General features: G+C 38.5%; 1 protein-coding gene across 1 annotated transcript; it reads left to right on the top strand.

The window, feature by feature from the left end:
- The first annotated feature begins 7397 nt into the window (after window positions 1-7397).
- LOC140871583 (uncharacterized) lies at window positions 7398-8457 on the top strand. Its single transcript, XM_073274158.1, has 2 exons — window positions 7398-7730; window positions 7867-8457. Exons 1-2 carry the CDS (start codon window positions 7398-7400, stop codon window positions 8455-8457), a joined length of 924 nt encoding a protein of 307 aa, XP_073130259.1.
- Window positions 8458-18279: the final 9822 nt, after the last annotated feature.

The raw sequence follows: 18279 nt of genomic DNA on the forward strand, positions 1-18279 counted from the left end.
TGGCTCGAGCAGGTGGCATTTCTTGGCCACATTATCTCGAGAGATGGGATTGCAGTGGATCAGTCGAAGGTTGAGGCAGTGCAGAAATGGGGTATTCCGAGGAATGCTTCGGAGATTCGCAGTTTCTTGGGTTTGGCAGGATATTATAGGAAGTTCATCAAGGGTTTTTCCTCAATTGTAGTACCCTTGACTTTCTTAACCAAGAAGAACACGAAGTTTATTTGGAGTTCAGACTGTCAGAGGAGCTTCGATCAGCTGAAGGAAGCACTCACTACTGCATCGATTTTAGCGATGACAGTACCACACGAGGAGTTAGTGGTGTACACCGACGCGTCTAAGCTAGGTTTAGGCGCAGTACTTATGCAGTGTGGTAAGGTTATTGCTTATGCGTCGAGGCAGATGAAGATTCATGAGCAGAACTACCCGACACATGACTTGGAGTTAGCAGCAGTGGTCTTCGCTTTGAAAATCTGGAGGCACTATCTGTATGGCGAGAAGTGCAAGATTTTCACTGATCACAAGAGCCTCAAGTACTTCTTCACTCAGAAGGAGTTGAACATGAGGCAACGGAGATGGTTGGAGTTGGTTAAGGATTACGACTGTGACATTAGCTACCATCCGGGTAAAGCTAATGTAGTGGCCGATGCTTTGAGTCGGAAGTCGTAAGTGGTATCGTGTTTGTCAGTGCAGTTACCACTGCAGAGTGAGATTCAGAGGTTTTATTTGGAGTTTTACTCAAGTGGTCATGCACCGAGCTTGTCAGTGTTGACGGTGCAGCCAGTTCTGCGAGATCGGATCAGGGATGGACAGTCTACTGATGAGGAGTTGCAGCGTTGGAGACAGAGAGATGAGGCCAAGGGTGGTCTTCTGTATACAGTTGTGGATGGAATTGTTCAGTACCATGGTAGGATGTGGGTACCGAACGTCGATCAGTTGAGAGCTGAGATTCTAGCAGAGGCTCACACATCTCCATACTCCATTCACCCCGGAAGTACGAAGATGTACCGAGATTTGCAGCTATTGTATTGGTGGCTCGGGATGAAGAGAGACATCGGGAGAGTTGTGTCAGAGTGCTTGACTTGTCAGCAGGTCAAGGCTGAGCATCAGCGTCCAGCAGGACTTCTTAGACCTCTTCCTATTCCGGAATGAAAATGGGAGAACATTACGATGGACTTTGTAGTTGGTTTACCGAGGAGTGCCAGAGGTTGCACAGCTATTTGGGTGATCGTGGATAGACTCACCAAGTCAGCTCATTTCTTACCAGTGAGGACTACTTACTCGTTGACACAGTATGCAGAGCTTTACATAAAGGAGATTGTTAGACTGCATGGCATACCAGTGTCGATAGTATCAGACAGAGATCCGAGATTTACGTTTGCGTTTTGGAAGAGTTTGCACACTGCATTGGGGACTAGACTTTTGTTCAGTACAGCGTTCCATCCCCAGACAGATGGTCAGTCTGAGAGAGTCATCCAGGTTCTCGAGGATCTACTGAGAGCTTGTGTCATCAAATTTCAGGGCTCGTGGAAGACTAGACTGCCATTAGTGGAGTTTACCTATAACAACAGTTTTCAGTCGTCTATAGGTATGGCTCCTTATGCAGCATTGTACGGGAGGAGGTGCAGATCTCCTGTGCATTGGGATGAGGTTGGTGAGAGAATTTTACTTGGTCCTGAGATCGTGCAGCAGACAGCTGACATTGTGACTCAGATTCGGGATCGAATGAGGACTGCTCAGAGTCGTCAGAAGAGTTATGCAGATACTCGACGACGAGATTTGGAGTTCGCAGTAGGTGATCACGTGTTTCTGAGAGTGTCACCTATGAAGGGAGTAGTGCGATTTGGCCGGAGAGGCAAGCTTAACCCTAGATATATAGGGTCATTCAAGATCTTGGAGAGAGTTGGCACGTTGGCCTACCGTTTAGCTCTACCGCCAGGGCTTGCAGCAGTGCACAACGTTTTCCATGTATCCATGCTTCGGAGATATGTCTCTAACCCGTCGCATGTGTTGGATTTCGAGCTCTTGCAGTTGCTACCTGATCTAGTTTATGAGGAGAGGCCAGTACGGATCTTGGCTAGGGAGGAGCGGAGACTTAGGACGCGAGTCATACCGATGGTCAGAGTACAGTGGCTGAATCACTCGGAGGAGGAAACTACTTGGGAGACCGAGACAGACATGAGGACTCGCTACCCGGAGTTTTTCGGGTAAGTACTTTAATTTCGAGGACGAAATCCAATTTAAGGGGGGGAGAATTGTAACACCCGGTATTTTTAATACGTAAATTCGCATGCATAATTAGGAAATTTATTTATTTGAAATTTTAGATTTATGGGTTAAATTATGATGTGAATTATTTGTGCATGTTTTAAGTTATTTTTAGGCATTTAACCCATAATTAGTGATTTTCATGATTTATGGAAATTTAATTATTTTATCGCGTAGACGGGACCGTGGATGGACGAGATGACAACTTTTTATCCAATTTATTTCATGAGCCTTTTTAGAGCCAAAAATAGTATTTTGAGTTTATTTTCTCAAAATTATAAGTATTTAATTTTATATAATTTTAGGAGTCCATTTTTATCCAAAATTAGCCAAAATATTGACTTTTAATTACCTTTAAAATTCCCTAAAATAATTATTTCGGGATTTTAATTTTGGTATCAGATTTTACTTGTTATTTAGAGTTTTTAAGTTATATATATTGTATATTTAAAACCCTTATTAATATTTTAATTACCATATATTCTAATTAATCAAAAATCACCCAAAAATAAACCCCAACCCTACGTTCAAGCTTCTAGCCGCCACCCCACCTCTCCTTCATCTTCTTCAGACGATTTTAGCTCCAAGCCTCCTTTGGTGATCGGGTTTTCAAGCTCCAAGTTGGTTGTCATCGCCCCGTCGTCCCGGAATCGTCATCTATGTCTTCTTCTTTCCATTCAACGGTGCAAGGCATGATTTTTTCTCTAATTTTTGTGCCATATCAGTGCTTATGCGTGTGTGTGTGTATGCATCATTTTTTTTTATTCAATAAATTTCATAAAATATCGAGATGGGTTGAATGTATGCACTTGTTCACGTTTTTGGGAATCATGCTCACGTTTTTGGTTAAGGGGCGTGCATGGCTGCTGGTCAGGGCTGTCAAGGGGTTCGTCGGGGTCCTTAGGCTAGCTTGTCTTGGTCGGTCATGGGCTAGGTAGAGGCCTGGGCAAGCTGGTGCAAGAAGTAGCCATGGAGTGCGCAGGTTAGGGTTTCTGGAAGGAGGGTTCGGCCTTGGGTTAGGGTGAAGGGTTGAGGCCGAGCCAGGGCAGGTTAGGACCGCCCAGACGTGGGCTACGTCTGGGCGGCAGAGCTCCGGCCAGGGGCAGCCGGAGCAGGGCGGAAACAACCCTAGAAGGGCTGCTGCTCGCGGCCGAGAAGAAACAAGGGAGGGGCGTCGGGTTGTTAGGGTTTGGGGTGATCCGGGTCGGGTTGTTGGTTCCGGGTCGAGGTCAATAAGTCATGGGTCAAGTCTAGTGGGTCCGGGTCCGGGTTAAGTGAGTCGGGCTCGGGTATTTTTATTTTAAGTTTTAAGTTTAATTAAGTGTTAAATGAGCCTAATTAAATCCAAAAATTTAATTGGGTTCAATTTAATTATTTGGGTTGAATTTAATTACTATTAGGCTTATATAAATTTAATTAAGTTAGTCCAATAATTCTTATGGGCTTGGGGGCCCATGGAAGTTATTGGGCCAGTCTTTGGGCTTTTGGGCTCATTGGGCCAAATTAAGTTGTTATTGGGCTTAGAAATGTGTTAATGAGCTTAAGAATGTTAATGGGCCAGTCTCAGTGTTAATGTGCCAGAATTTAAGAAAAAATGGGCTTGAGTGTTAGGGCCAGCAGTTCAGTACAACCAATGAGAAATTGCATGTGTCCTGAATATATATTTAATTATTTTTATGCATGGAAGTTATTTTTAATATTTATATGTTAGTATGAAATTAAATTAAATATATATGAAGGACACACATTTTATTTAAGTACATGCATTCATGAAATAATTTTTATGCATGATTTAATGTTTAAGGTTGAGTAAAAGAAAATAATTTTTGTATGTTGGAAGTTGAAGTAGTGTGACAATTTAAGGGGGATTCGTCCCCATATGTGAACTATTGAAGGGCAGTTTACTGCCAATTTAAGAGGTGATTCATCCGGAGCCAAAAAGTCCTAGGGCGGTACATGGTCCGCAATATGGGTGGTTAATACCTGAAAGATGGAAACCCAACCAAAGAATGGGAAACGGGTGACATGAATGAACCGATCCCACACCGGAATGAGAGGTACAAAAGATTTGATATGTACAACTCATATCAAGAAGGTGCATCTTCTTTTCGGAAGCTCATCACATAAGAACTCCAAAGTTAAGCGTGCTTGACTTGGGGCAATTATAGGATGGGTGACCCCCTGGAAAGTTTTCCAGGGTGCGTGTGAGTGAGGATATAAGCACGCTGAAAAGATCCGTCTTGATACAGTGAGGCGTTACACACAAAGTACGAGACGTGAGCATAAAACGCTCAGAACGAGAGTATGAGTATACCGTACATATGAATACATGAATGCAATTGTACCGCCTACTGTACTAGAGACCAAGGATCAGATAACAAAGACAGACCGGGCCCTGGTATGTAGCACTATGTGTCGTCGCATCAGGAGGTGGCTCCCATACCAAAATACCAGTGAATACTCCGAACCCAAATCGATGAAACTCCATCCACTAACAGGATAAGGTAAAACCCTACTACTGACATCTCAAAAGAGATAGTACGATATGCAAATGGATGCAACATAAAATTATGTCATATAAATCATGCAGTCACATAAGCATGCATACTCCGTCAGGATATCTCAAACAGTACTTTCGTATCTCAACTATTAAGCAAGCTCTACCGGCTCTAGGTCCACGCCTATAGTTCGCTTATCCGCCATGCGGCAAAATCTCATTGGCTGACTGCGGATAGGGGATATCGGAACCTCCGTTACCGATCAGAGCTTCCGTTGTCCAACACGTCATGGATGACGTAATACTATCGGAGCTTCCGTTGCATACTGGAGCTTCCGATCACCATCGGAGCTTCCGTTTCCTACAACGGAGCTTCCGTTCTGCTCAACCCTTAATCATCTACTCTGGGTACGGGCTACTACATATATACATGATAATTTAAAATTTTTTCTTCGTTAAAAATATTATTTATTAATATTAGAGTTTATAATTTTTTTTAAATATATTTATATAGTTAATTAGTTTTCAAACTACGATAAATATATATATTTTTCTATTTATATAAATTTTTTAGGTTTTTATAATTTAAAATTATTATTAATTATATTATATAAACGATTTTTCAATCCGACTGTCCGGTTAAAACATTCAACCAGTTGGATCGTTTTTTTAAGTTAGATCGGTTTAATCACCGGTCCGGTTATAAATTAAAAAAATATTGCTAAAATAAAAAAGGACGAAAAACCAAAATATAACTAAACTTACAGGACCAAAACCCAAAATTGAATACTTACAGTACCAAATCACAAAACAAGCAAACTTACGTGACTATTTTGACTATTATCCCTAGTTCCATCACAGCCTAGTCTGCAGACTGCACCCGAGTCCCTTTCCGTAATTTCTATTGTTATTTCATTTTTATTTTATTTTTTTGAAAACCCGATTTTTGTATTAAAAAAAAAAGCTAAAAACAACATATCATTAATGAAGTAAGTCCAAGGAGGTAAATTGTTACAACCAAATTCCAGATTGAAATTAAAAGATAATGCTTTCCATGCCAACATGTGAGCAACCCATTAGCTGTCTTCCGCATATGTTCAAGGGAAATGAAACATCCATACCAATTCGAATAGCTTGTAATTCCGCGTCTTTCACCGAATTACTCCTACAAGGAGGTAAATAGTAAAAAAAGAATAATTATTTTAAAAATACATATACATACACACATATATAATTTTTAAAATGATAAAAAAAGATAGAAAATAAAATGCAAATCAGTCGTCGTCTTTTGTTTTGCCCCTTGTTAAGGACGTGTCTGGAAAAAATTTCCCTTTGGTATTTTATGGAAAAATATTTCATTTTGCTTCGTTGTTTTATTGTATTTTAGTGCTAGGCCTAGCGGATACTTAAAAATTCAGGAGGTTAAATTGTTTGCTATTATGACTTTAGGTGTGTATATTGAAAAATGTAAGAGAAATCATAGAATTATGGGTCAGTACATGAATATAAATGTTGATTGGATATATTCTTTTCTGGTTCCATGAACGCAATTCTAGATATTGTTGATCAGCCTCCATCAGAAGTACATGAAGTACTCCACCTCAACGGAAATATAGATTGGAGGTGAATGCAGGTTTTGACAGTGAGAGGAATCGGTTTGGTATGGGAGCAGGTATTCCATGGCTTGTTTTATTAGACATTAGACATCCAGGCAGGGCCGGGGCGTATCTTAGTGAAGGATTAGGGTGGGCTTTAGCCCAGCCTAGTCCTGGGCCTAATATATATACATATATATATATAATTATGGATTTTAGAAATTTTAGTTATTGGACTTAAGTTATGTACATGGATATCTATGATTTAAACTAACCTTTTTTCAGCTTAATTTATTGGAGTTATTCTATACGTGTGTTATAATATTATGGATATGGATGTCAAATATTTGGGTGATCGTAGAAAATCATAATCAAATCTCCGAAAGATGGTAAAGAATCAATATAATATCACTTTCTTGTAATATCATAGTTACCATATTCGAGAATTTCTTGTACCTATAAATAGGTAACTTATGTAATACTTTTGATATATTGAATTTACTTGCTTTCTTTGCATATTTTTTGGTTAGTTTTTTTTTTATTTTATAACGCGTTATCAACATGAATGTGCTATTATTTTCAGTTTACTTCAAAGTTTGTTTTTAAATGAAAAGTTATGCAATTCATCCATAGTCATCAATTCTTAATTGTCTTCATGTGCTGTGTTCCATTTTTAATCATATTTGATGCATTAATTGCTCACGTCACCCACCACCACCGATATTGAATTTCTTGTGTCTAATACCATGCATGATGATTTTGAATTAATTTTCTTATTCGTCGGATTCAAAAAAGACGATGACCGATTTTTATCTTTGCTTTTGATTCAATATCGGCATACTAGTTAATTTTTATTGTCTATTTAGAGCTTGTACTTTTTCTGATGACTCGTTACATTTACTCATGAACATCACATATATGACTGCAATCTGTGTATTATTGTTTCATGTTCATCGTTAAATTTTTATATTTATATTTAAAGTTGTTTTATTATATATCAATGTAAATTTATTAATTTCGTGTTTTATATAGATTTCATCATGTCGAATATCTCAAAACTTGAATTTGTCGCTCTTGATATATCCGGCAAGAATTATCTCTCTTGGATACTAGATGCTGAAATACATCTAGATGCTATGAGTATTGGAGATACCATCAAAGTGGAAAATGAAGAATCACTGCAAAACCGTGCAAAGGCTATGATATTCCTTCGTCACCATCTTCATGATGGTTTAAAAATTGAATATTTGACGATAAAAGATCCGTTTGATCTATGGAATAATTTGAAAGAGAGATATAGCCATCAAAAGACGGTGATTCTTCCAAAAGCACGTTATGATTGGATGCACTTACGCTTACAAGATTTTAAGTCTGTAAGTAAATATAATTCTTCATTGTTTCGCATCAGTTCACAATTGAAATTGTGTGGAGAGAAAATAACTGATGATGATTTGTTGGAAAAAAACATATTCCACATTCCATGCCTCTAATGTTGTCTTACAACAACAGTATAGAGAGAAAGGTTTCAAGAAGTATTCTGATTTGATTTCATATTTGCTTGTGGCTGAGCAAAATAATGAGTTATTGATGAAAAATCATGAAATTCGTCCCACGGGTGCCAACTCATTCCCTGAAGTGAATGTAGCAATGCATGATGAAAAGATGAAACAAAATAAGATCGGATTCGGTCGTGGTCGTGGGCGTAGCCGTGGCCGTGGGCGCGGTAAAGGACGCTTTCATCCATATGATCGTGGGCATGAAAAACCTTGTTACTTTAACGATGTTTATAATAATAATAATGATCAAAATAATGGAAGTTCCAAAAAGTGTGTTAATGACCAAGAGAAAAATGTTGAAAGTGGTCAAAATCATAAATCAATGAATTCAGAAAATGGGTGCTATAGATGTGGAGATAAAATGCATTGGTATAATAATTGTCGTACATCAAAACACCTTGTTGATCTTTATCAAACATCAAAAGAAAAAGCAAAGGATGTTGAGACTAATTTTATGTATCAAGGTGATGATTTAAGTCAAGACTCATCTATGTCCGCACATTTTGACGTTTCTGATTTCTTTGTGAAAGAAAATGTATTGTAATTGTAGGTTAAAATAAAGAGTCAGTGTTGTCCGCGGTGTCACAACATCAACGACAACACAGTGCAGCGGAAAATAAACAAAAATAAATAACACAAGAAATTAATTTTGCACGAGTATAAAAACTCGCGCGGGTGCCTTAGGGCTAAATATCACTAGTAAACGTAAGATCAGTTTTACAAAAATAATCCTAGTGATTTTACGAAAAGTCATTAAATCTTAAATTTCTCAACAAGTTGAGAAATCAAACTTGCATCCTAAATAATCAGAATATAAAACAAATCAGATGCAACTCCCGTAGCCTAAATTGAAGAGACAGAAAAGATCTTCGATCAACACAGTTTCCATAGTGTTGTCTCTGATGTCTTCAACACGAACGACAGCACGGGGACAAGCAACAACGATGGTTGCAAAAGTTCTTCAGAATCTTCGAATTCTTCTATGTGATTTTCTCTGAAAGCTCTTATGAATTCTCCTCTGAAGTATACGATTGTTTGTGCGCAGAATCCTTTACTTATAGATGAGAGTCCAAGCATGTAAAAGATTTCCTTGTAGAGTCCTGAAATAATTCTTTGTTAGGAATAAGTCTCTTTTGATATCATCTTGATAATATATGATAACGATAATACACAATATTTCTTTATCAAGATAATACTCAATCTAGGCAAATATCTATCTCAATATTTCCGATAATAGCACATAAATATTCAACATATCATATCATATCTTGATAATATTTTATAAACATAAATCCCTTAATTTCTTAATCAAGATATAATATTCATTCTAGTTAAATATCTATCCTAGTCAATCTCGAGATCATAGAATATTTAACCATGTCAAATCAAATCTATTGTCTAGAAGGCAAAATTCAATATTATAATTAACACGCTTAAGAAAAAGATTTTCAAGGAATTAAAATTCCTTTCAATCTCCCCATTTTGCCTTTTTGGACAAAACTTGCACAAACAATTTTAAACATAAACTCCCCCTGAGTTTAAAACAGTTCTTCCCCTTGAATTTTAAGTCTCCTCCTGAAGGTGTTGTCCCTCGTGTTGGCAACACCAAGGATAACACGAACCTTGATGCTTAGGGATTCTATAATTCATATATCAGAGCATAAGTGGGGTAGAAGGAATTAGTCTAGTTAAAGCATATCAGCGCAATTAAGGCACATAACTAGAGCAAAACAAAAACAGATATAATAATCAGAAAATTAAAGAAAAGATGAGATAAGGAAAAAAAAATATGGGGTGACACCAATCAATCCAAAATTGATCAGTATCAGATCCCTCATGATCTTCAGTGTCCTCATCCTCATCGTCCTTGTTGTGCATTCTTGCGCATTCTCTCCCTTGTTTTGGCCAGAAATGCCAAATCTTGTACGACAGTCACATAACAAGGCTCCATAATGATCCAAGTCCTCCTGGGCTTGGGAAACTTCTTTTCAGCATGAGCCATGAGAGCCTGAATGATAGAAACATAAAATTCCCGAGAAGAGGGTGTATGCACAATTTCATCAGTTTCTTCAGTGTTGTCTCCCATATTGGCAACACCGGGAACAACATCAGCACCAGTAACAGCAGCAGTAGATTCAGACCAAGGAAGGTCAAGGTTTCTTTTCCCTCTTATTAAAGCAGCTGCAACCTGCAGATCTTCAGTCAGTTCAGAGATACCTTCACCAAAATCACTATAGCAAATGACACAAATGCTTGTGGTCGAGTCACCATAGTGGAGCATGTAGAAAGCATCTAATTGCGTAAGATAGAGTAAAAAAAATGTGAGCTGTGCAACAGAGAGTTGTCCATGAAACTTTTGAGTAAACCACCGGTGAGTACAGCAGTAACTGTTAGAACCTAATGGGGGGGGGGGGGGGATTTAGGTTCTATTGGCAACTTTAGCAATTTAAAGCGATTATGCAAGTATGCAAGCGGAAGACTTAAGCAATCAAATAATAAGTGCGGTAAATAAATGCGTAATGTAAATAAAGCAGTAAAAGAGATAAGAGATGTTTATGAAAATTCGACGATAAATCGTCTACGTCTCCCCTTCTTGGTTAAGTCGATTAACCAAGGATCCACTAGCACTTCGAACGTCTTGGCCTTGATGGCTCCAAGGATAGCCTTACAACTTGACACGATCACCGCGCCGGTACAACTCAACACTCTTGGCCTTAAGGGCTCCAAGGATAGCCTCAACACAACACTTGGCTTCACACTCAAGTGTTTACAACAATAGCACAACCAACTCACAAACTATTTTTACAAACACTCTCAAATATATCACACAAACACTTTGATAGTGAGAAATTGCTTGCAAAGGAGAGAAGAGATGAGTTGGGATGTCTCCAAATGAACTTGGATGACCTCTATTTATATTTGGCAAAGATTTGAATCTGATTTGAGTGCTTGGAGCGTGTGTTAAGAAGTCAAGGAGAGACAAAAAAGTGTTCGGCGCCGCTGCCATCTTTTTCCCAGCACTGAGTGGATTTTGTGGAAAAATTATATCTTCCAATCTAACCATTGTATTGATCTGAAATTTGAACTAAAGCTTTAAAACATCCAGATATTCATTCTGAACGGTGGAGATTTGATTTGAACGAGTTAAACATTTCCAGTAATTTTCTGAAGTCACTTCATCATGTTTTCGAACTTGTTCTGTGCAACAAATTTGAAAAATTCATATCTCTTAATCCATCCGTTGGATTGACCTGAAATTTGGACAGAAGCTTTATAACATCATACGACGGAATCTGATTGGTGGAGATTTGATTTGAATTTCTCAAACATTCCCAGTTATTTTCTGAAGTCGAATCTTCATGGTTTCATTCCTTGCAGAAGTGGGTACTATGCAGCATATATGGAAAAATTCATATCGCTCATTCTATCCGTTGGATTGCTCTCAAATTTGGACAGTACTTGTAAAACTTCTTTATCTAGATTATGACCAGTGGAGATCCGATTTGGAGTCATAGATAATTTCCAGTAATTTTTGGAAGTTGCTGCTCTATACTTTGGCTTCTTCTTGTCTTTTTCTTCATATCTCTTAACAATGTTCCATCCATTCAATGAGCAATACAAGACTTTATAAATACATGTATAGCTTCAAAATAACTTCCAATAATTTATTTTTTAATAAATCTAATCTGAAAAATCTCACTTTAAATGATTAGTAACAATTAATCGAGTTTTGTAATCATCAAAACATAATATTATGAGACTTGTTAATTCTTTAAAAACATTAATCTCATAACACGAGATTTGTATGCGTTTAAGGCGTAACAATCTCTCCCTTTTTGATGATCACAAAACTTGGTTAAATAGGAGAAATAAATGTACAATATTAAATAAATAATTTAAATTTGCACAATATAATTGCATGAATGATAAGTGTATTTTATACACTTAATTTATATATGCTTTTAATTGTTAATTACTTATTTCGAGCATATTTATGTGGGTATTTTGTTGTTTTTGTGTTTGTAGGAAATTATGGAATTTATGTGAAAAAGGAGGAAAAATGAGATTTGAGAGAAAAGAATTAAAAGAATAAGAGAGGAAAGAAGAAAGAAGTCAGAGAAGAAGAAAGAAGCGGGAAATGAAATTAGGCTTTCATATTGGGCCTTGTTTTAGCGCTAACTTTAGCGCTAATGAAGAGAAGAGAAGGCGCTAACGCGCTTGTTCATTGAAGAGTGAAGATTTGAGCCAGAGCCCTATGCACGCTCGCCTGATCTTTGGGGCGCCCGCGTGTCGCAAGCTTCAGCGTTTGGAAATTTTAATCGGAAGAAAACTTTTATATTTTGTGGGCTTTTAAGTGGGCTTTTGGGAGACGATATAAAAGGCAATTTTTCATCAGACTAAGGGGGGGAGCCGCCACAACAATTACTGAGGAATCCGAGATTTGATCGTGACTTTTATTTTATTTTAGAAGCTTCATCGTGAAGAACGAAAACGGAGTTTGATCGACCGGACACGGCGTCGACGACGGATTTGTTTTTATCTTTTATTTAATTCTGAACATGTTTGGATTTATTATTTATTGTTTTCAGAATTTTATTATGAACTAATTTTTTAGAGTCTAGAGGTCGGATAGAACCTGGGGTAGACACTTTCTTGAATTCTTGATTTTATTGGATTGAATTTCTTCTAGATTAATTGTTTTTTCTAGAATTGATTGTCTTTTCAATTATCTGATCAATATTTGATTTGTAATATTTATTTGAAATCTGGCACTCGGGAGAGGATATTTTGAATAGAACCATTGGAAAATACACTGTTAATTGTTTATCTGACTCGGGAGAGCTTATAATTTTAACAGAGTCTTTAAAAAGAACATAGTTTTGAATTGATCACTGCAAGTAGATTCTTAATAGGGATATTGGAATTGAATTGTAGTTGATATATTTTATTCGGCACTCGGGAGAGGGAATAATACACGTAAGTGTTCTTGGCTATTAATTGACTGAAATTCATGAAGATTAATTAATTAAGATTGATTGTTGTTGAAACCAGGTGAAATCTATACCTCTAGACCATTTTCTCTTGATTGATTATTCCTGAAAGTTTTTTGCGTTCTATCTAAAATCAACTGATTATTTATTTTAATTGCAAAATTCTTTATTATTGATTTTCTAGATAAAGTTTGGACTATTCTAATTACAAGTACTAAATATTTTCATTTTACTCCCTGAGGGATCGATACTTGATTTTATCACTATATTAAAACTTGACACTCGTACGCTTGCGAGGAAATTTTCACAACAAGTTTTTGGCGCCGTTGCCGGGGAGTAAATTTGATTATTTTTTTAGTCTTGTTACCAATTAGTCTAGATTTTAATTTAGAGTTTTTTCTTTTATTTTTTTTAAGTTGCTAATTAATTTCTTCTTATTTTTAATTGCAGTCTATGCGACGATCTAAAGTTCTAATTCTCTACTGTTTGATCCGGAGATCGAGCGTACTGTGCGTGCTTTAAGACGAGCTAGAAGAGAAGAACTTGAAAGAATGGCTGAACAAGAAGAAAACCAAGCTCCCCTAGTGCCTATTAGAGATCACTTCAGACCGATGATCCAGGCTCACTATTCTGGAATCGCTCGAGGAACTATCAATGCAAACAATTTTGAGCTGAAGCCTGCATTGATCAACATGGTTCAATAGAACCAATTTAATGGGAGTGCCACTGCCGATCCTTATCTACACCTACGCACCTTTTTGGAGATAACCGATACGGTAAAAATTAATGGTGTGTCTGAGGATACTATACGCTTACGCTTGTTTCCGTTTTCTCTCAGGGATCAAGCCAGAAGTTGGTTGCAATCACTGCCGCTTGGAAGCATCACTACTTGGGAGGTGATGACAGAAAAATTTCTTGCAAAATATTTTCCTCCTGCCAAAACCACTCAACTGAAGATTGAGATCAGTACCTTCCGCCAGATGGACACTGAACAGTTATACGAGGCGTGGGAAAGGTATAAAGAATTATTAAGACGTTGTCCTAACCACAATTTTGCATATTGGGAACAGATTGAGTGGTTTTACAACGGACTGAATGCGCCTACGAGAATGAATGTGGACTCAACGGCTGGAGGTACTATATTTGCAAAGGATCATGTTCAGGCTTATGATATGTTGGAGGAGATGACGGTCAATAGTTTCCAATGGCCATCTGAGTGTGTGGGAGTCAAGAAGCCAGCTGGAGTGTATGCAGTGGATCCTCTCACATCCATCACTGCTCAATTATCTGCACTGACTACACAGGTAGCTTCTTTGAATAAAATTAATGTTGCAGATTCAACTGGAGTTGAAGGATCACCGGCTATAGAGCAAGTCAATTATATAAATCCAAATGGCTACCGAGGTTATGGAGCATACAGAGGTAACCCTGTCCCAAATACTTATCATCCTAGCTTGCGTAATCATGAAAATTTTTCGTATGCTAACAATAAAAATGTGCTGAATCCTTCGGGATTCAATACAAACAAGGATGAGGGTAAGCAGTCGTTGGAGGATGTGGTTAGTACTTTTGTGCAGGAATCAGGTAAGAGGATGGCAAGAACTGAGTCTCGACTTGACAGTTTGGAGACGCACATGGCCAACATGGGTGCTGTGTTGCAATCCATGGAAACCAGCATAGGGCAGTTGGCGAACGCACTGAAGGACAACAACCGCGACCAGTTCCCTGGCAATACTGAGGTAAATCCCAAGGAACAGTGCAATTTCATAGAGTTGAGAAGTGGAAAAGAAGTTGAAATTCAAGAACATGCTGTTGAAGAGAAGAAATTTGAGGAAAAAGTTGAGGAAAAGGAGCCAAAACCGGAGCCAAAACCAATGTATAAGCCTCCACTTCCCTACCCGCAGAGGTTCAAAAAGAAAGCATTGGATGAGCAGTTCTCCAAATTCTTGGAGATTTTCAAAAAAATTCACATCAACATCCCCTTTGCTGATGCTTTAGAGCAAATGCCGAACTACGCGAAATTCATCAAAGAGATGATGTCCAAGAAAAGGAGACTGCTAGAGGACGAGGTGGTCAATTTGACTGAAGAATGCAGTGCGGTGCTGCAAAAGAAGATGCCACAAAAGCTTAAGGATCCAGGGAGTTTTACTATTCCTTGTTCTATTGGCTCTTCTTATTTTAATAATGCACTTTGTGATCTAGGGGCCAGTATTAATTTAATGCCATTATCTATTTACAGGGCCTTGGAGTTGGGAGACATGAAATCGACTAAGATTTTATTGCAATTGGCGGATCGGAGCATTAAATATCCACTAGGAATTGTTGAAGATGTTCTAGTCAAGGTGGATAAATTCATCTTCCCAGCGGATTTTGTGGTATTGGATATAGAAGCAGATCATGGTGCTCCGCTCATTTTTGGGAGACCATTCTTGGCCACTGCTGATGCCAAGATAGAAGTGAAGAAGGGTGCGTTGTCGATGGGTGTGGAGTGCGAACGATTGATTTTTAATCTATTTATGAAAGCACCTAATCCACCCATCGAAGAATTATGCTTAATTGAATCAGTTGTGAAGTTGGAGAGCTGTTCAAGAGCCGACATTGCGGTTGATTCATCGAAGGAGAGAGCGCCAAAACCACCAAAGAAGGCCACGAAAAAAGCAAAATTTAAAAGGCGGTTCGTGGAATTTATTTGGCGCGTGAAAGAGAAAGGGAAGAATTAATACTTTGAAAGTCGGGCTGGAGACTCTAAACCAAGCGCTTTTTGGGAGGCAACCCAAAATTTTTGTTCTAATTTTTATTGATTTTATTATTATTTTTTATTATTATATTTAAATTTCTGCTTTAATTTTTATTTTTATTTTTGCTCATTAGTTAATTTTATGATTTTTGAATTATTGTTGATAATTTTGGAGGCCTAATTTTTAAAATTGTTAATTATTTTTCAGGATTTTGGTCTTCTTGCAGCGCATTATGGGCGCTCGCCCAAGATTGGAGGCGTCCGCTCACGATTTGGGAGTTGAAATCAGAGGCTTATGCGCGCCCGCCTCCACTCTACGCACTGAAGCTACACGAACAGAGCCTCACCATGCGCTATCGCCCTCTATACCAGCGCAAGAAGCATGCGCTATCGCGCACTCTAACCGCGCTCACCAACAGCGCTATCTTATGCGCTAACGCGCGCCTACACCCTCCAATTCAGGCGCTATCGCGCTCACCAATAGCACTATCGCATGCGCTATCGCGCTACTTTACCACCACATAAGCGCTATCGCGCTACTTTACACCGCAACATCAAGCGCTAACGCGTGATTGAACAGCGCTATCGCGCACGCCTTGCTTCAGGAGTTTAAAGGCCCACTCCAGAGTCTACTCCTCCCAGACTTAAATCACGATCCCTCGTTCGAGTCCATCTTTAATTCTCACGCACTAGCACGATCATCGTAAATCTTCCACTCAACAAAATATCATCATCGATTGTGACCTTAATTACAAGGCAGAGATTCTCACAATTGGTCTGCTCCATCTACGTTGTCGAGAAAGGGGAATTTGGAGAATTTGGAAAATGTATTCGTGAACGGTACAAAAGCTGAAATTTTATCTCTTACATTTGATTTTTGATAAATGTTGTGATTTGAGGCTATTGGGTTGTCTGAGTGGTGGAGTGGAGTACGTTTGATGCAGTGAAATTCTTTATCATTGTATTAGTGCCTACCAAGTGTTTGTTGAATTTCTTGGGTTATATTTGAACGTTGGTTGCTGGAATTGTTGGGAGTTTATTGCATTGTTTGAGGCATTTGATTTGAATTGAGTTGAATTAGTGAGTTACAATGCCACCGAAAACCAAAGGAAAAGGAGCAATTTCTTCGTCCTCTGCTGCTTCATATGATAGACATAGATTTTGGAATGCCACAGCAGAGGAGTATTGCTTTGATGTAATGGAGCGAGGGATGCACAAAGAAAGAGGAATGAGTTTGAGAGAGTATAGTGCACCGGCGTTAATTGAAGCTAAGAGAAGAGGTTGGGAGACATTTGTGAGGAGTCCACCAGATGCTGTTATATCATTGATTCATGAGTTTTATGCCAATTTGATGGTCAAAGACGTGAATCTAAAAGTTCGAGTTCGAGGAAAATTGGTGCCTTTTGATAAGAGTACAATTAACCGTCTCTATGAAATGCCGGATTTGGACATTGCAGATGATGAGTATGAGGTATTTAAGAATCAGTCATATCCAGATAACATTGTACTTCAGACCTTGTGTGAGGATGGGGCGGAATGGAAGAAGAATGCGAAGGATGAAGTTGTTACATTTCCATCCATATTTCTTCGACGAGAAGCGAATAATTGGCATGAGTTTGTGGCTGCCAGGATGTTGCCATCTGGGCATACATCCGATGTGACTAAGGTTAGAGCTGGAATGGTGTACTGCATTGTGACAGGGAAATCCGTTGATGCTGGGAGAGTAATTCAGGAGTCTATTATTGCTGCAGTTAGGGGTTCCTCGACTATCAGTTTACCCCACTCGTCTTTGATTACTCAACTTTGCCGGTTAGCTGGTGTTGTGTGGGATGATACAGAGCAGATTCTTCCAATTCGAGGTCCTATAAGAATTACTGGTGCATTGAGACGGGACAAGAAGAAGAAAGCAGCCAGTACTTCTGAACAGGCAGCTGAACCACCGCAACCCTCGGAGCCACTACCACACTTTGAGCCAGCACCTTCCCATTTTGAAGGACCTATGTCACTACCGACACATCCGGCCCCTGAGTATTCTACTCGTGATGATTCTACGGCCGTGCTTTCTCAGATGAAGAAGCAGCGGAAGATGATGCGAGCACATATGACATATATGCATGACTTCACTGCCACTCTTGCCCAGAATTATCCGCCCACTGTTGTGCCTTATCCAGCTCCTCCGCAGTGGTCTTCTGATGATACTGCTGCTGCTGCACCTTCGTTCCATGGAGATGATGATGATGACGCCGAGTCCTGATGCTCGGTGTCGAAGGTATGAGTCCCTTGTTCTTTTTTCTTGATTTTTAATCATTAGGGACAATGATTACATTAAGTTTGGGGGGAGAATTAGTTTTTGATTTAGTGATTTAGTTGTTTGGTTGATATTTGAGTAGTTAAATTTTATTGTGTGCTTTATAGATAAAAATTTTTTGAGTTTAGTTGTTGTTATTAGTGAAGTTGAAACGAAGTTGAGAAATATATGGATGCATGGCTGATGAAAAATATTTTTGTGCTATAACTGAAATCCATGATTGTCCACTTATCTAACAAATATTTTTGAAAAAATGGAACCAATTAGATGAACAATTTCCTATATACTCTGTGATTAATGCTTGAATCTGATTTTTGAGACATACAGACA

This window comes from Henckelia pumila, chromosome 1 (genome assembly GCF_033568475.1).
Source record: "Henckelia pumila isolate YLH828 chromosome 1, ASM3356847v2, whole genome shotgun sequence".
Classification (NCBI taxonomy): domain Eukaryota; kingdom Viridiplantae; phylum Streptophyta; class Magnoliopsida; order Lamiales; family Gesneriaceae; genus Henckelia; species Henckelia pumila.

Bases quoted from the DNA above. Each gene is read 5' to 3' on its own strand.
- LOC140871583 (XM_073274158.1), top strand. From the start codon at position 7,398: ATGTCGAATATCTCAAAACTTGAATTTGTCGCTCTTGATATATCCGGC. The intron at 7,731-7,866 runs GTAAGTAAATAT...TTACAACAACAG, and splicing joins GCTTACAAGATTTTAAGTCT to TATAGAGAGAAAGGTTTCAA.